The sequence below is a fragment of the Theobroma cacao genome, chromosome 1 (genome assembly GCF_000208745.1).
Source record: "Theobroma cacao cultivar B97-61/B2 chromosome 1, Criollo_cocoa_genome_V2, whole genome shotgun sequence".
Taxonomy (NCBI): Eukaryota; Viridiplantae; Streptophyta; class Magnoliopsida; order Malvales; family Malvaceae; genus Theobroma; species Theobroma cacao.
The window spans coordinates 36,504,309-36,523,528 of record NC_030850.1 but is presented as its reverse complement, the minus strand read 5'-3'; the positions used below and the strand labels follow the sequence as shown (position 1 = coordinate 36,523,528).

The 19,220-nt window shown below is 31.0% G+C and overlaps 3 protein-coding genes across 6 annotated transcripts; all 3 read left to right on the top strand.

Annotated features, from left to right (window-relative positions):
- LOC108661450 lies at positions 1,242 to 3,335 on the top strand. The gene is made up of 2 exons (XM_018118585.1): positions 1,242 to 1,851; positions 3,088 to 3,335. The coding sequence occupies exons 1-2, from the start codon at positions 1,242 to 1,244 to the stop codon at positions 3,333 to 3,335; spliced, it is 858 nt and encodes a 285-aa protein (XP_017974074.1).
- On the top strand, positions 4,541 to 5,119 carry LOC18614511. The gene has a single exon (XM_007052302.2). It carries the CDS (start codon positions 4,541 to 4,543, stop codon positions 5,117 to 5,119), a length of 579 nt encoding a protein of 192 aa, XP_007052364.2.
- LOC18614510 (ankyrin-1) lies at positions 14,555 to 17,119 on the top strand. 4 transcript variants are annotated; one of them, XM_018121536.1, is made up of 4 exons: positions 14,555 to 15,222; positions 15,518 to 15,995; positions 16,104 to 16,384; positions 16,852 to 17,119. In XM_018121536.1, exons 1-3 carry the CDS (start codon positions 14,650 to 14,652, stop codon positions 16,295 to 16,297), a joined length of 1,245 nt encoding a protein of 414 aa, XP_017977025.1. In that variant the 5' UTR covers positions 14,555 to 14,649; the 3' UTR covers positions 16,298 to 16,384; positions 16,852 to 17,119. The 4 variants fall into 4 exon arrangements, with proteins under 4 accessions (XP_017977025.1, XP_017977016.1, XP_017977031.1 ...); XM_018121527.1 differs by having other exon boundaries at positions 15,518 to 16,384; XM_018121542.1 differs by lacking the exon at positions 16,852 to 17,119 and having other exon boundaries at positions 16,099 to 16,208.

Sequence of the window (19,220 nt, the reverse complement as noted above, 5' to 3'; positions counted from 1 at the left end):
CATTATAAAAATTATAACTTATAAAATTATTAATTATAATATATATACTATTGTTTATATAAACTTATAATATATATAATTAAAGAGAGCTTTTGAGATTAGAATAGTTTTGGAATTTAATTTTTTTTAATTTCATGAAATTAAAGACAAATTCATATAGTTAATTAAATTAATTTATAAAACTATGATTATTAATTAACTTCTAATGTCTTTTAATATATATAGTTTATATATTGTGTTAATTTATAAGAAACATAATTACTATTATATATATACTAAAATATTTTAATATATATTTTAAATATAAACATATTTACTTTCTATTTTATGTTAACATTAAAAAAATTATAATTTATAAAATTATTAATTATAATATATATATATATACATTTATTTATATATACTTATAATATATAAACCTAAAGAGATTGTGAAATTAAAATAGTTTTGAAACCTATTTTTTTTTTTAATTTTTTGTAATTAAGGACAAATCCATATAGTTAATTAAATTAATTCATGAAACAATAATTATTAATTGACATATAATGTCTTTTAATATATATTCGTTATATATTAAGTTCATTTATAAAGAATATAATTACTATTGTATATATTAAAATACTTTTAGTATATATATGTATATGTACTTTAAATGTAAACATATTTATTTTTTATTTTGTGTTAACATTACAAAATTATAATTTATAAAATTATTAATTACAATATATATATACCATTGTTTATATACACATATAATATATAAATCTAAAAAGAAATCGTGAGATTTGAAACCTATTTTTTTTTTCAATTTCCTATAATTAAAGATAAATTTATATAATTAATTAAATTAATTAATAAAATTATGATTATTTATTAACTTGTAAATCAAAGTTAAAATTAAAAATCTTTCATTACTTTCTCGACAAATGAAATTTAACTTTAATTATCAATAAACTTATGCAAATCATTATTTAATTGGAAATGTAATAAATACCAAACTACATTTCTTCTACAGCGTTCTGGTTGCGGAAAGATGTCACGTATAAGTTGAAGTAGATGAGCGACTAAATCCTAGTTTTGATCATGCTAGAGTCCAAAGCCTGTTATTCTAATTAAATTCTCTTTAATTCCTAGACTACCCTAAATTCTAAGGAAGAATAGATTGTACTGATTGCGTTGTCGATATTTTCTAAAAAGTTATGTTTAATTCCACATTGAATCCTTTACAGAAGTTGTAAATTATGGATGTATATCATTTGCAGATTATAGCTCTGTTAATTGGTCAAGAAGCAGTGGTTTCCAGGGTTAACGCAAATGCCATAACCTCAAACGGCTTTACGCCGAAGGATGTCCTAGATCTTCTGCTCCAAAGTGGAGGTGATTTGTATGATATTCATATTTATCAGATGTTTCAGCAAGCTGGAGCTGTGAAAGCCCAAGAAATCACAACAGGCCCTGCTCATATCCAAACCAAAGCAGAAAGCCTTAACAACGAGCAAATATTGCGATCTTGTTGTTCATGGAACCTATGGAAGGAACTGATGAAAGAGGTTACGGAATCATCAAGTGAAACTAAAAACTCATTAATGGTTGTGCCAGTCCTGATAGCAACGATCACATACCAAGCAATTCTGAGCCCACCAAGTGGTTTTTGGTTAGCAGAGAGTAAAAATTCTACGACCGTCGGCACCCACGTCGTTCAGAAGAGATCTAGAACCATGACACTCGGAGAGGCTGTCATGAGTAAAAACCCTCCAATCTTTTCTGTGTTCATCGGTTTTAATTCAATTGGTTTCATTGCATCAGTTGCCATGACCTTTCTCCTCACCAGTGGATTCCCTCTTAGCAGGGGCAGACTCAAGAATTTTCTTGAGTGGTGTTATAATTAAAATACTAAGTAAAAAAATAAATATGTTAAAATTCATAAAATAAAAATTTTAACATTAAATTAAGAAAAATGTAAATTCAATATATTCATTTAATACTTCAAAATAAAAATATCTAAAAACCTATAATTATCCATGACAATTTTTCATATTGTGAAAACATGGTATGATAGTATCAGTGACCCTTTCTGCAAATATGCTCTTCTAATTTCATTTTGATCATGATACTCAAAAAAAAATTTCTCAATTCAGGATATGTCAGAAGAGTATTTAAATCAAATTCAACACAACTTTACTTAGACGATTGTTGACTAAAATCGTTAGTAGAATTTTGTTGTTGTTGCTCGGGATCTGATTCTTGTGAAATAATTTTTTTTTTCTTGTAAAATATCTTTCCATGGCTTATTTATTTAAAATTATAAAACCTTGTTAAAAATTACTACTCATTACCATAAACTAAAATATTAGAATTAAACAAAATATAATCTTACGTAGCAAATTATCAAGTTCAACAACTAATAATAAAACAAATTTCTATTTATTAATCAAAACTAAATATAATAATCTACAAACCACATAAAGTAAAATACAAAAATCAAATAATTAATATCTACAAAATAAAAAAAAAGACTAATAATTTCAAGAATATAATTATGAATCCAAACTATCAAATTAATCAACAAATATTTAAACATGAAATATTTAAAAACTTAACTTGGTTTAAAAATTTTTTACAATTAAAATTTAGTTGAGTTACTTTAAGAAAATGAAAAACACAATCAATTATAGAAAAGAAGAAAGTCACTGTAAGTCTCAATAATAAGATTAAAATTTTTGAAGAGTGAGAGTAGTTTAGGTTTTGACTTTTTTAATAAAATTTTAAATTATAAAAAAAATATTTTAATTTTTCATGTAGAATTTAAATATTAATATATAAATTATTTTTTGATAAATTTACTTTTTGATAATATTTAAATATTTTTTTAAAAAATATTTAAATATTATTAATATATAAATTTTTTAATAAAATTTACTTTTTGAACACACTTTTTACAAAATTATAAAAAAATAATAAGTTTATAGTATTATTAAATATATAAACTCTAAAAAATAATATAATAAATAAATATTCTTTTAAATTGAGTGGTGTCATGTGACACCACACACATATACATGGGTCCGCCCATGCCTCCCAGGGCAGGCTTTCGGCTGGCCATGTTTTCAATGATTGCTACTTACGTCGTAGCTATTAGCTATATACGTCCAACGAAAATAAGTGATCTATGTAACACGGTCACTGTGATGGGAATTCGATTTCTTGAGGAGTTTGCACGGTTTACCATACGGTTGTTCAAGAAATGGAGAGTTGGTCCAGATACAAGGCGAAAGCATTGGAGACGAACGGAAATCGACTTGGAATTCAGAATGTGGCTCCTCTTTGTACCATGAATTGATTCAGTACCTTAGAATTTTACTCCTCTGGTAATTGTTATCTTGCCAACATATATAATAACTTGTTCTTTATTTTTAAAATCTTGAAGTTTATTTGATTTTTAATCAAGTAAGTGTTATTCTTCTTTGTAGGAATTTTCTGTATTCTGTTATCGAAAAATATTTGAATTTTTGATTGCAATGGATGTTGATGTTAAAATGTAATTGTAATATTGATAAGGGCCTATAGCTGATTTGTTAAGGACAGTAAAATTAACTATATGATCATGTTATTTTCAATTATAAATAAAATTATCATTATTATTAAAAAAATTTATATTTGATTAATTATATAATTGATATTTACTTTTTTCTAATATTTTCGATTTTTGAATCTTATATTCGAACGAGAATTGAACAAATGATGATAAAAACACATTTTAAACTCAAATAATTTTTTACTAACTTTGAAATGAATGATTATTTTTCTTATTTTTCATATATTATTTAGTCACCATGAACATGCTTTATCAATAACTTATATGAAAAACATGAGTAAATAAAATTATTGAAATATTAGATACTTTATTACGTAAAATAATGATTAGATACTTACTTACCGAAATATCATATAATTATTGAATTTTTATACGTATTTCGTAAATAACCCTTTATTTATGGGTATTCAGTAATACTGTGTTACTGAAATTTTAGATAATAAGACTTATTAAAATATTAAATATATACTTATATAAACTAGAAATGCATGATTATGTAATCTTCTTCCCTACATTGACCAAAAAGGAAGATGATGCCATTAAATTGAGAAATACAAATCATACAGACGTATCTTGGCAGTGGAAGTGGAAGTGCCTATCAGGTTTTTGTCCTAATTAACAACATTGACAAGGTTGAAGAAAACTAAATTATTAATTAATTAACAGACGTAATCATAATCAATGTCCAAAGATGAGATAGGAATCTACTCCTCATTTTGTCCAAACATAATCATGCAAATATAGAAAAAGAACAGTGAATTGTCTTCATATTTGTCACGGGATTGATACTGTTGCGAACTATAAAAAGCTGAATTAAGACTCAGCCAAACCCCAAGCTTTTCTGGAGAAATCCATCTACTACTTTGTTTTTCTTCATATCCCCATAAACAAAAAGCTTCTTCAATTCTTGAATCCTGTTTGTAGTTCAAAACCCAAGAGAAAACAATGGTTGGGACTACTTTCAAGGACTGGTGTCGTTATTTTCAGTACAAGGAAGGTGCAAACGAGGAGGACAGGGATAAGAATAGAGCCGACGCCCGCAACGCTCTCTTGGTAGTTGCGACCCTTATAGCTGCCGTGACCTTCCAAGCTGGGGTTAACCCCCCTGGCGGTGTATGGCAGGAAACCAACGATTACCATACGGCAGGCACTGCTATCTGTGCATCTGACTCAGATGCCTACTACGTTTTCTTGACTTCCAACACCCTAGCCTTTTCTGCAGCGGTACTTGTCATTATGTCTCTCACGCATAATTTTCCTTTCAAGTTTGAAGTAAGGGTTGCTGGCGTTTCAATGATTATAACTTATGGATCTGCAATCTTTGCTGTTACCGGAGATGAAGACAAATTTCAACTCGCCTTGATCACAGCTGCTGCGCCTTTAATTTTGCGGTGCTTGATCCAGCTGTTGGTTAAGTTGAAAAACAGGGAACCTGAGCCTCCATGCTTGATCCAGGCATTTGTCGGACCTAGGAACAAGACAGCAGAGCCCCCGAAAGACCAGACCCAGCAAGCAAAACCTTAGGTGGATGGCTTTCACTCTCAACTCCTAGAAGGTGGGAGCCTGAATAATCTAGAACTCAAGCTATGTATATATATTTACGGGATGTGGACGTAGGGTATGTATCCAAGATTTGCAGGTTTCTCATGATAAGATTAAAAATAGAAAAAAAAATCTTGAAAAATAAAAAATTAAAAATAGTTTTGTACCAAATTAATATTAGTATTTGTGAGTTTGTCTTCCTAAGTGATGTAAAATTAAGTTTGTATGATAAGTAAATAAAGTGTGTAATTTTGTATGCTCTATATATAAATAAAGTATCTGTTTGTTTCACATCTCGTGAATCTATCAAGTTTTGATTTATTTCGATAGTAATGGTTATTGTACTTTATTTAATTTGAAATTTCATTCAAATGTTCAACAAATGAAAATTCAAATGTCTCTATAATTTTTTTATTATTTAAAATAATTCAAATTTATTTTTTTAAATAATAAATAGATGCATCAATTATCGAAGTTCGGTTACGAATTGTTATAGTAATTTTAGTCATAAAAGAATAGGTAGCATAGCTTTTTCTATGATAACAATATTTCTTTTTTTTTTTCATAAAATTGAAGAAATAATTAAGTTTGTGTTATTTAATTTGCCCTTATATTTTTTTTAGAAAAATTAAAGGGTATATGATCATCTATTTGTAATCATTCTCCAAAGTTTGATTTATGTCGGTCTAGCCATAATTTATCAAGCTCAATTGACAACATAGCATCTTTTCTACACCAATGGAATTCCCTAATCTCCATAAATGGAAAAAGATTCATCTCTGGGTCTGCAATTGCACTGAACTCAGCTTCAAATCTGGACATGTTGTAGACAAGCAGACATAAGAAGAACTTGACAATGCATATTGCAAAATTGAACGAATTGAGGAGAAGAAACGTGTCTATTTCCCATGAATCTTCAAGCTAACATGGGTTTGCAGATCACAGATTCATGGCAAGGTTGAATTGTTTTCTAAGTTTTTTGTTCCATTTATGGATAGCATCCAAAGGTTGACACTTTCTGGGGCTTCTTTGGATTACATACTTGTATCAGATTATTTTATTTTCATCATATTATCCTTATTTTCATCATCTTATCCTATGAAAACTTTATATTAATTTACAAAGAGAAATTTGCCAGGCTAATAGGTCAATCTGTACGGATTATTAGCACTCTTTGTATACATTTATCTCCTAAGCTAAAAATTTGCAGGATCACTTCTTCTCTCTAGTAGATCAATAGTTGCTGGTGACTGCATGCACATGTTCCATGTCCCCCTCCAAAAGAATAAAGACAACTGTCAAATAGAGCAATCTGTTCTGAACCATCTCTGTACCCAAATGAACCACGAGCAAAAAAACAACATTTCTTTGTATACATATTAGTGTTGTCAACTCACCTACTGTGTAAGTGTAGACACTTCTTTTTAATAAAATAAAAACAATAATAATAAATAAAAAATTAAAAAATCAAAATTAAAAAAAAAACGCTGGAAGCACGCTTAGCCTTCATTGTCAACAAAATACAGAGCATTCAATGCTCTTCTGGCAGCTGAGATTTGATTTCATTTTTGGTGAATTTTTTTTGACCTGAAGGTTACCCATCCAGAATTAGTGTTGCCAAGATCATGATTGTCCAAAGATTTAGACAATTGGGTTCTAAAAGAACCTTGAAAAATCTGAGGCTGAGGGGGGATTTTTGGAAAAGAAAAATCGGATTAAAAAAAAAAACTCCATCTTCTTCAAAAAAAATCCAACAATCAAGAACACAAAAAAAAAACAACACAGATTTTTAGAAACAAAAAAATCCTAAGATCTACCAGCTTAAATACCTAACCACAAGCACTAAAAAAACCAAAATCACAACAAAAAAACACAAAAAGTAAAAAAGGAGAAAGCAGAAAAAAAAAAAAAGGTCTTGGAGACCCAGATCTGGTCGGTGGAGGAGAAGGGACGCCGGCGGCAAAAGAGAGGGGAAGAAGCTGGGAGAAAGAGAGAGGAGGGAGATCTGCGAGCCAAGAAAGAAAGAAAAAAAAAAGAGAGAAGAAGAAAAGAAAAAAAAGAAAAGCTTAAGGAGAAGATTGAGAGAATTGTGGCAAGAGAGAGAAAGTGAGAGAGGAAAGTGAAGAGAGAGAAAAGAAAAGAAGCTTTTATACCCAGGTATAAGAGATCAAAACGACGTCGTTTGAAGCATTTTTGAAAGCCAAAAACGACGCACATTGAAGAGGATTAAGTGGCTTGTTGCGGCAAGCTTGATATCCTCCTTGGGCTAAGGCATTCTTGAACTATTCAAGCCCAAATCAGAAAAAAAACAAGTGCAGCAGACCCTTTGGGCCCAAACCGAATTGGAGGGGACCTTTGAAGCCTAGTGGAGCTTGAACCCATTTGAAGCAGTGGGTTAGTTACAACCCAATAGGTATTGGATTTATTCATTAAATAATGGTTTGGGCTTGAACTACTGAAAATGGTTATTTAATTTCTTGTTTAAGTGTTATAATAGTTTTATTATTTTTGGTGTTGTTTGAAATTTATGCACATGAAAAATAAAACATATGAAAGCTAAAAATGAAAATATTTAATACAATAGATAGTAAATGTAGTAAATTAATAGATATGCATGTATAAATATATATATGAACATATAACAAAAAATAGGTGAATGAACAAGGTAAAAAAAATTAATTAATTAAATGGAAGATTAGAAAGTACTTAGTTTTTTTTAAATATGTATAAAATAATTAATAAATAATAGAAATGGGTCTAAAAAAATGAAAAGAAATAAAAAATGAGAATAAAGTATTACAAAATTGATCTAGCTATTTATAAATATATAGAATGTACAATATAATATTAAATTACAAATATAAAAAAAATCAAGCGGTTAATTTGAGTTGATCCGATGATAGAACTTCACCTAAAAAGGGCAAAGAATTGCCTCTTTCCAGTGGATTTCTTAGGTACGGAGTTCGAGATGAATTTTCATTGAAGCGTCGGGATAAATTCGAATTCTATACTCCGATACCCATTAGTCCAAATAATTGTTGTTTAAAATAATATACATAAATAATAATAATAATAATAAAAATATATATAAATAAGGTAATAAATCACCTTAAATTATTAAACATGTTATTATTACCAACCAACTAATTAATAAACATGGTCATGTCGATATCATCATTTTTATACTGTCATAGCATACCACATATATCTTGCTGTTGGGGTTAAAATTTCGATGATGGGATTTTCTCGAAGAGCTCACAGAGACGAGTCTTTCTCGGGATATCCCTAGGTGAGAAAAACTTCGAAACTTCACCAAAGCGCTGGGATGATCTACGAATGATTTTTCAATAAAAGATTGCCGACCTCATCATTTAAAATTCGACAAATCATAACATCATTTTATGACTGCGTCATGTGCATCCGTAAAACCGACTAAAAGATTCAAGCAGATAACATAACAAAGAATTAATTAATAAAAAGGATTAAGGAAACACAGGAATAAAATCAAGGTAGGCTTCAATATGATAACTTAAGATTAAATGGTATCGTTTGTGGAACGGGCGTCACGAAGGTGCTAACCCTTCTCCATGCGTAACCGCACTCCTAAACCTATATCTAAAAAACGTGGATCAGTTCTCGTTCTGTCAATAGATCTAAAATTAAATTAGAACTTCATTAATTATAATAGGGTTAATAGGTGGCCAATCACACCTAAATAAAAAAAAGATTAACGACGACTCCTAGATATTTTATTTTCGTTCACGTCTAGTGATTGGATTCTCGGACCCTCACGTTATGACAATAAGTATCACTAAATCCCAAGCCAACGGCTTTATGCACCACTCAATGTTTTCATTCTTTGTCCCAGCCCGAAATGCTGCCCAATTATGAACACAATCGTCACCTTTGCACTTTTAGTGGCACCCCAAAAGAAAAAAGAAAAGTTTTTGTGAGAATCGTAAGGTGGATAAGAGCAGGTATCAACCAAAAGTACCACACTTAACAGAATTGGGATGAAAAAAGGAGCATCAATGAAAAGGAAGCTCCCACTTTAAGACTTTTAATGCTAGTTTTTATATTATTTTTATTTGATATATTCCAAGGGTTTCAAGTTCAAGCTGTATATTCACATGCATTATCAGATGGTACAGGGTATTTAGAATTTTCCTGACCATTAAAAAAAGCACAATCATGAACCAAAAGAAATTTCAGAAATTGATCGACATTGAGACTTTTGATAGCCAGACTGTAATGTACCAACAATGTTCCCTTAGCCATTTTAAAAATATGATTATTAATTAATTTGTAATATTTTTTAATATATATAGTTTATATATTGTGTTAATTTATAAGAAATATAATTACTACTATATATATTAAAATATTTTAATATATATTTTAAATACAAACATATTTATTTTCTATTTTGTGTTAATATTAAAAAAAATTATAATTTATAAAATTATTAATTATAATATATATACCTTTATTTATATATACTTATAATATATAAACCTAAAGAGGAATTGTGAAATTTGAATAGTTTTAAAACCTAGTTATTTTTTTTAATTTCCTGTAATTCAGGACAAACTTATATAATTAATTAAATTAATTCATGAAACTATAGTTATTAATTAACATATAATGTCTTTTAATATATATACTTTATATATATTAAGTTCATTTATAAGGAATATAATTACTATTATATATATTAAAATACTTTTAGTATATATGTATGTACTTTAAATATAAACATATTTACTCTCTATTTTGTGTTAACATTACAAAAATATATAAATTATAAAATTATTAATTACAATATATATACATTTGTTTATATACACTTATAATATATAAATCTAAAGAAAAGTTGTGAGATTTGAAACTTAGTTATTTTTTTAATTTTATGTAATTAAGGACAAATTCATATAATTAATTAAATTAATTAATGAAACTTAGATTATTTATTAACTTGTAATGTCTTTTAATATATATACTTTTTATACATTAGGTTTATTTATAAGAAATATACTTACCATTATATATATACTAAAATACTTTTAGTATGTATACACTTTAAATATAAACATATTTAGTTTCTATTTTTTATTAACATTACAAAACTTATAACTTATAAAATTATTAATTATATTTGAGATATTTGTTTTTAATTATTTAAATTTAAATTTTATTATTTGTGTGTTTTTATTAATTTAATAATTAGTAAATTATATGAAACATGTGNAACCCAAAAAGAGAAGAAATGTCTTACCTTGTGTGGGCTCTTTTTTTTTTTTCCAAGGTGTAGCAAAGCCTTTAGGTGGCCTAATAGATGGGCCTGGTGCTGAGAAAAGATAGTGGGCCTGGTAAGCTTTAATCCGTAACCAGCAAATTCCCATAAACCACCAGCTTCTTCTCCTGCACGCACCGTTTAGTGCTAATTCAAACACCCAAAGACAACACAAAACGACGTCGTTTTGGCCCTCAAGCCCTAGGTATTTAAACCTTATTTTCTTCTTCCTCTTTCATTTTTGGCTCTCTTTTTCTCTCTCTAGCCGTCACTCTCTCTATCCTCTCCCTAACTTTTTCTTTTCTTCTTTTTCTTCTTTTTCATTTCTTTCTCTCTTCAACTTCCCCTTTGGCCAGCCGATCCCTCTCTTTCCCTCTCCTTCGGCTTTCTCTTCTGTATTTCTCTCTCGCCCGGTAGATCTCCTATCTTCTTTTCTCTCCTTCTTCCTTCTTCAACTTTCTGTCGGTAGGCCTCCCTTGTTGTAGGTCTCCCTTCCGATTCTCCCCTACTCGAAAAAAAACTTTTTTCTTTACCCTTAAACCCCCCTCTCACTCATTTTTCCAGATCTAACTTCTCCTTTTTTGTTTTTGTTTTGTGTTTGTTTTTTTTTTGTTATTATGGCTAGGGTAGTCTGCTGGTAGGTTAGGATTTTTTGGATTTTTTATCTTGTTTTCTTGGTTGTCCTCTTTTTTTGGTTTTGCAGGTTTGATTTTTAACAGTTGGGTTGTCCAAAAATTTGGACAACCTGGCAATGGGGTTCTGGCACCAAGGAGTTGGTAGCCAGAACCTCATCATTCAGGGTGGTTGGGGAAGGGATGGCTGGGCGTACGCCCAACCATTCCTTCTATCTTTTTTTTATTTAATTTTTTAGAATATAATAATAATTTTTTAAATTAATAAAAAATAATATATTAAATCTTTTTTTAATTTCTGTTAATAGTATTTATATTTTTAAGTAAATTGTTCATTTTAAAAATTAATATATTCGTTTAAAATTTTTAAAATATTTATAAATTTTTTAAATTTAGAAGGGGGGTGGGGGGGCGCGGGGGCCCTACCTCCCTCCGCTTCTGACTTCACGTTTGTCACGAGATTGAAATTGTTGCCAACTATTATGGTAAATTGCTTGCTATAAAAGCTGAATCAAGACTCACCCAAACCCAAAGCTTTTCTGGAGAAATCCATCTACTACCTTTTTTTCTTCAATCCTCATAGAGCTTCATCAATTCTTGAATTCTGTTTGTAAGACATAACCAAAGAGAAAACAATGGTTGGGACTACTTTCAGGGACTGGTGTCGTTATTTTCAGTATAAGGAAGGTGCAAAAAAGGAGGATAAGGAGAAAAATAGAGCCGACGCACGCAACGTTCTCTTGGTAGTTGCCACCCTAATAGCTACCGTGACCTTCCAAGCTGGGGTTAACCTCCCTTGGTGGTGTATGGCAGGAAACCAAGGAGGACAATACAGCAGGCACTGCTATCATCTATCTATGCATCTGAGACAGCAGCCTACTACGTTTTCTTGACATCAAACACCTTAGCCTTTTCAGCAGCAGTACTTGTCATTATGTCACTCACACATAAATTTCCTTTCAAATTTGAAGTAAGGGTTGCTAGCGTTTCAATAATTAAGTTTGTGCAATTTCATTTGGATATATGATCGATTATCATGTTGTAATCATTCTCCAGGTTTGATTTATGTCGGTCTAGCCATAATTCATCAGGCTCCATTGAACATAGCATCTTCTTACACTGATGTATTCCCCAATCTCCATAATTGGAAAAGCATTCATTTCTGGGTCTGCAATTGCATTCAACTCAGCTTGATATCTGGACATGTTGTAGACAAGCTAGCCACAAGAACAACTTGAGAATGCGTATTGCATTATTTAACGAATTAAGGGGGAAGAAAACCTGTCTATTTCCTATGAATCTTCAAGCTAACATAGGTTTGCAGATTACAGATTCATGGCAATGTTGTATTGTTTTGCTAGGTTTGGACCAAAGGGCTAGTCTTGCTCGAAGACTAGTTGGGTTTGATTACACTCTTACCAGGCTGAGGCCCAAGCTTGAAAGCAGCTTTTTGTTTATATCCCGCAAGACCCACACAACTTTTTCTTTTTTCGATTTTAAATGTTTGTCTTTCTTAGATCAACAGCATGCAGGGTTGACATTTTCTTGGGCCTCTTTGGATTACATGCTTCTATCAGATTATTTTATTTTCATCATCTTATCCTATGAAAACTTTATATTAATTTACAGACAGAAATTTGTCAGGTTAATAGGTCGATCTGTACGGATTATTAGCATTTTTGGTATACATCTATCTCTTAAGCTAAAACTTTGTAGGATCACTTCTCTCCAGCAGATCAGTAGTTGCCAGTGACTGCATGCACATGTTCCATGTCCCCATCCAAAAGAATAAAGACAACTGTCAAATAGAGCAATTTGTTCTAACCCATCTCTATACCAAAAGAACCACAAGCCAAAAAACAGCATTTCTTGGTGTACAAAATTTGTTGTCAACTCAGCTACTTTGTAAGTATCAGTACATCCCAGGCCAGGGTCTCTACACACCACTCAATGTTTTCATTCTTTGTTCCAACCCCAAATGCTGTCCAATTATGAACACAATTGTCACCTCTGCACTTTTAGTGGCACCCCAAAAGAAAAAAGAAAAGTTTTTGTGAGAATCTTAAGGTGGATAAGAGCAGGTATCAACCAAAAGTACCACCCTTAACAGAATTGGGAGGAAAAAGGAGCATCAATGAAAGGGAAACTCCCATTTTCAGACTTTAGCTCCAAGTTTTTACATTGTTTTTATCTGATATATTCCAAGCGTTTCAAGTTTAAGCGGTATATTCACATGTATTATCAGATGTTACAGGGTATTTACCTGACCATTATAAAAAGCACAATCATGAATCAAAAGAAATTTCAGAAATTAATTGACAATGAGACTTTTGATAGCCAGACTGTAAAGAAGAAACTCCCATCTGTACATACATAAACAATTTCAGATTCAAAACCCCAAAAAAGGAAACCACAAGAAACCAAAAGAAGAGAGAGAGAGAGGGGGGAACATGTGGGGTTTTAGTGCACAAGTCATGCATTCAACCTGCCAGCCCAAAATGTTTGAACAAAGTCACTGTCTCTGTATCTAACTCATTCAGGAAATCAGAGCGAACATTGAAGGCCTTAAACAGCTAGTTGTTGCTGCTTTTGATGAGAGGATTCTTCTTCATTGAAGCATAAATGGGCTTTAAGTGACCTCCCAAGGCTTAAAGAGGAATCTGCAATACTTGGTGGAGGTTGCAACATCATCTCTCTTTGCAAGTAGAAGTAGTAGGTGTGAAAGGTATTCGGGGTCACATTTAAGTGGAAACCCAACCCAAATAGGAAATCCTCTTTAACGGAAATATAGAAGTGTAATATCCTCTCTCTTTTTGGACTTGAACAAGATTTTCCTCTTCCTTTAATAGAAATAATGGTGGATGCAACAATTGGACAAAATAGAACGCGACTACTCACTACTATTGTGTAAAATTAAGAAATAATTTTTTTATTTATATTATTTAACTATTTATATATTTAATCATTATATGAAATTTTGTATATCGAATTTAATTATTTATATTTTATGCATTACTAATTTTATATTTAGTATTTTAAATTTAAATAAAAATAAAATAAAAATATTGGATATTGACTGCATTAAATTTTTTTTCCAAATTTAATTAAAGTATGAGCAAGTTGAAAACAATTGATAAATTTTTTAACAGTAAAAGATGAAAATCATTCAAATGATTCTCTTACACTTGAGTCACTAAATCTCAATACTTCAACTCATGAATAAAAGCAATGTAAATCAAAATATCCAAGCTCAATTCTGAAAAAATTGTTGATTAAATTCAACATATTAATTTTAAAAAATTTTAACCTTAATTCTTCTTCATTTTAATGAATTTAGACCATTCAATCTTTCAGATCTTCTAAGTTACCTTCTATGCCGCTTTCCAGGTTTCAAAGGTAAATTAATAGTAAAAAGCATATAGTCCTTTTGTCTTTTGCTTGCATTGCTTGCCAGCTTGCCCATAGGATCAAATTCCATTCCCGGTGACGAATTCTATCACCTTAAATATACTATAAAATGTCCCAAGAAAACTCAAAGCTCACACTACATTTTGTCACACTGGTAAGGGCAACAAGATCAAGTAGAAATGGAACCAAGATTGTTCGAAGCATCTCGTTCTGGAGATATTTCTGCATTTCACTCATTACTCGGGGAAGATCCATTTCTGCTTGATCGAGTTGCGTTAAACTCTGTCGATAATCCTCTACACATATCAGCAATGGCGGGACAAACAGAAATCACAAAAGAAATTGTGAGCAGAAAGCCAGCATTCGCTAGGGAGCTAAGTGAAAATGGTTTTAGCCCGATGCATGTCGCTTCGGCTAAAGGGCACGTTGAAATTATAAGAGAGCTTATGAGAGTTGGATATGACATATGTCTTTTGAAGGGAAAAGATGGTAAGGTTCCACTTCATTGCGCGGCTTTGAAAGGCAGAGTTGATGTTGTTAAGGAACAGGTCTGGGCTTGCCCCGAGTCTGTTAAAGAACTGACTGCTTTTGGTGAAACTGCCCTCCATTTGGCTGTGAAGAGTAACCAGATTGAGGCTGCAAGGGTACTGATCGAGGAGATAAGGAGGTTAGATATGATGGAAATTTTGATTTGGAAAGAAAAGGATGGGAACACCATATTACATCAGGCGACCTTCAACAGACAACCTGAGGCAAGTTTTGCAGTTCTTCCTGCTAGTTAATTACTTAATCTTTTCTTATTTATTTGTTTTTCTTCTTTTTCAATCTATTATATTTTTTCTTCTTTTTCAATCTATTATATTCGAAGTATAAGTCCAAGCAGATGTGCTACTAAATCCTGGTTTGGGTCATGGTGGAGTCTAAAGCATGTTATTCTAATTAAACTCTGTTTAATTCCTTAGCTATTCTAAAAATTCAGATTGCACTGATTGCGTTGTTGGTATTCGTTCCAGAGGTTGTAAATTACGAATATTTACTCGTTTGTAGATTATAGGTCTGTTAATTGGTCAAGAAGCAGTTGTTTCTGGCGTTAACGTAAATGCCATAAACTCAAGCGGCTTTACGCCAAAGGATGTCCTAGATCTTCTGCTCCAAAGTGGAGGTGATTGTTATGATATTCAGATTCATCAGATATTTCAGCAAGCTGGAGCTTTGAAAGCCCGAGAAAGCACAACAGGCCCTGCACATGTTCAAACCGAAGCAGAAAACTTTAACAATAAGCAAAAATTGCTATCTTCTTCTTCATGGAACCTATGGAAGGAACTGATGAAAGAGGTTACGGAATCATCAAGTGAAACTAAAAACTCATTAATGATTGTGGCAGTCCTGATAGCAAGGATCACATACCAAGCAATTCTGAACTCTCCAAGTGGTTTTTGGTCAGACTCAGATAATAAAAACAATCCGACCGTCAGCACCGTTCAGAAGAGATCTAGAACCATGTCGCCTGGAGAGGCTGTCATGAGTAAAAACCCTCCAATCTTTTCTGTGTTCATCGGTTTTAATTCAATTGGTTTCATTGCATCAGTTGCCATGATCTTTCTCCTCACCAGTGGATTCCCTTTCAGGGCAGGCTTGCGGCTGGCCATGTTTTCAATGATTGGTACTTATGTCGTAGCTATAATCTATATAGGTCCAACGAAAATGAGAGATATATATATAACGGTCACTGTGATGGGAATTCTATTTCTTGTGGAGTTTGCACGGTTTACCATATGGTTGCTCAAGAAATGGAGAGTTGGTCCAGATACAAGGAGAAAGCATTAGAGACGAACGTAAATCGACATGGAATTTAGAATGTGGCTCCTCTTTGTACAATGAATTGATTCAGTACCTCGGAATTATACTCCTCTGGTAATTGTTATCTTGCCAACATATATAATAACTTGTTCTTTATTTTTAAAACTTTGAAGTTTATTTGGTTCTTAATCAAGTAAGTGTTGTTCTTCTTTATATGAATTTTTTGCATCCGGTTATTGGGGACTATTTGAGTTTTGAAAAAATTGTGAGAAATGACCTTCATAGAAATGTGACTTCAAAAATAACCATCTCTATAATTTTAAGTCAGTTTTTGATATGACTCGACAATAATACCCTTTAAATAATTTCAGACAAATTAAAATGGTTTCAGTTTTCTCTCTCCTGCCATCTATATAAAAATTTTAAAATTAAATATCGATTTCTCTCTCTGCTCAAATATATTTATTTCGTCATCTAATTCGCAAATATGACATCAAGCTCTTTTTTATTTTGTTTTATTTTTTTGGATGGTGGATCTCGGGGTTTTTAAGGGCGATGAACAGCGATTTTGCTTTTTGCAGACAACGATTTTGCTCAGGGAGAAAGAACAGCTAAAACATGTTTGATGAGTTTTATGGTGTTTCACGATTTTGTTGTGTCTGGGATTTGGATGATTGTTAAGCATGTTTGTTAGGGATTTTGAGTTGAAATTGTTTAGGAAATATTTTGTAAATAGGGTATATTTTGTTTTTGTATAAGGGGAGTGAGCAAAACCTCCCGATAGGGATATATTTTCTCTTGCTTTGGAGGGTTATGGAATTTTGTAACCTATCTTTTATGAAATTCACAATTTCATGGCTTAGCAAAAAAAAAAAAAGTGTTTTAGGTTCTTAAGTTTGTTGGTTTATTCATAGAATCTCAAAATTGAGTTTACTGGTTTTTAGGTATTACGTGACTTAATTACCGTGTCACTAGTTTTTAGTCATTACATTATTGGTTTTAGGCATTACCTGACTAGTTTTTATACATTGCATGACTGATTTTTAAGCAATGCCTTACTAAAAAATCACGCAATGCCCATCAACTAGTCATGCAATATCTTATCAGAAACTAGTCACGCAATGCCTTATAAAAAACTAGTCACGCAATGCCCAAAATCAATCACGCAATGCCTATTAACTAGTCACGCAATGCCCAAAATCAGTAACGCAATGTCTATTAACTAGTCACGCAATGTCTTATCAGAAACTAGTTACGCAATGCCTTATCAAAAATCAGTCACGTAATGCCCAAAGTCAGTCACGCAATGCTTAAAAACTAGTCACATAATTTTCAAAAATACCAAAACTACTGAATTCCATTTAACAAGATCAACAACTTCAAACGATATATCATATTTCATTTAACAACATAATTAACAAATATGAATGCTCAAAATATTCGAAAGTTTTTCTTCATATATCAAAAATCACTCTAAAATGTATAAAAATGTTCAAAACGCTCACAAATTTTCTTTGTGTATCAAAAACTACTCCAAAATATTCAAAATGCTTAAACGTTTTTCTTTCTGGTAAGAAATACACCAGAGATGAATAATCTAGTAAGGAAAGTTCAAAAAATATAAGTCAATTTAAGGTGCAAACCTAAACATACTTGACCCGTTAATAAGTTTCGGATTGAAGCACGGAGCCTAGCGAATGGGTTGATTTCATTAAAGATAATTTTATCTAATTTTTTTTCTCTTGACTAAAAACAGATAAAATTATAGAGAGGACTACTCTTAAAGACGTCTTATGCCTCAAGTCCATTTATGAAAAGCACTCTTGAGTTTTTGATTGCAATGGATGTTGATGTTAAAATGTAATTGTAATATTGATAAGGGCCTATAGCTGATTTGTTAAGGACAGTAAAATTAACTATATGATCATGTTATTTTCAATTATAAATAAAATTATCATTATTATTAAAAGAAATTTTATATCTGATTAATTATATAATTGATACTTTTTTCTTATATTTTTGATTTTTCAATCTTATATTCTAACGAGAATTGAACAAATAATGATAAAAACACATTTTAAACTCAAATAAAGACTAATAATAGTAGATTAAAATATGCCTATGGTAGTAAATCACAGTAGATTTCATTTCTTTTTTCCAAAAAGCGAAACATAATTGAGGACATCTTTTGACAGCAAAATGAACTATATTATTAAAACAACCATTAAACTAAATCAAATGACAACCTGGACGATAAAGAAAAGACACCTCAGTCAATGAGAACAGTCCCCGGCGGCTTCCATGAGAAAACTCATCATGCAATGCAATGCTGACTTCAGATGAAGCCCTCGAAAGAGAGGTCATGGGCTGACATGAACTCAAACACGTCATCAATGGAAACAAACTAAAAATGGCCCGGCAATTCGAAGTCGGACTAAGCACAGCTGGTCCTCATGATAAAACAGTGACTCCAAAAAGGCTTTTGTCTCGTCTTATGGATTATGGATAACTATGCTTTAGATATGAAGACCGGCGTTTTAAGTCAAGGTCATCCAGATTTCCACTATGCACATGCACGCTAGCAAAAATTGAAATCAATTACATGAGATTTATTAAATTTATAATTGATGACCGATTTAGAATTTTATTTAAAAAAAATTAAAAATAATTTTATAAAGTTTTATATCAAGTTAATAATTCGATTTCGAAATAAAATTTAAAAATTAAAAGTGACTGCTACCCTCCTGTCATTATTTTCAGTCCACCTGCTTATAATATGTTCTTTGTGAATAACATTATGTAAAAATTTAAGAATATGTGATTTCTGTAACTTTTAAAATAATTTTGGAAAGCAAAAACATTAATTTTAAAAATATGATTATTTTTCGTAACTTTTTTCAATTTTTTTACTAACTTTGAAATGAATGATTATTTTTCTTATTTTTCATAT

What these genes read in the sequence shown, in the direction of transcription:
- LOC108661450 (XM_018118585.1), top strand. Translation starts at nt 1,242, where the DNA reads ATGGATGTATATCATTTGCAGATTATAGCTCTGTTAATTGGTCAAGAA. An exon ending in TGGATTCCCTCTTAGCAGGG is followed by an intron (nt 1,852 to 3,087) that starts GCAGACTCAAGA and finishes CTCCCAGGGCAG; the next exon opens with GCTTTCGGCTGGCCATGTTT.
- LOC18614511 (XM_007052302.2), top strand. Translation starts at nt 4,541, where the DNA reads ATGGTTGGGACTACTTTCAAGGACTGGTGTCGTTATTTTCAGTACAAG.
- LOC18614510 (XM_018121527.1), top strand. Translation starts at nt 14,650, where the DNA reads ATGGAACCAAGATTGTTCGAAGCATCTCGTTCTGGAGATATTTCTGCA. An exon ending in CCTTCAACAGACAACCTGAG is followed by an intron (nt 15,223 to 15,517) that starts GCAAGTTTTGCA and finishes ACTCGTTTGTAG; the next exon opens with ATTATAGGTCTGTTAATTGG.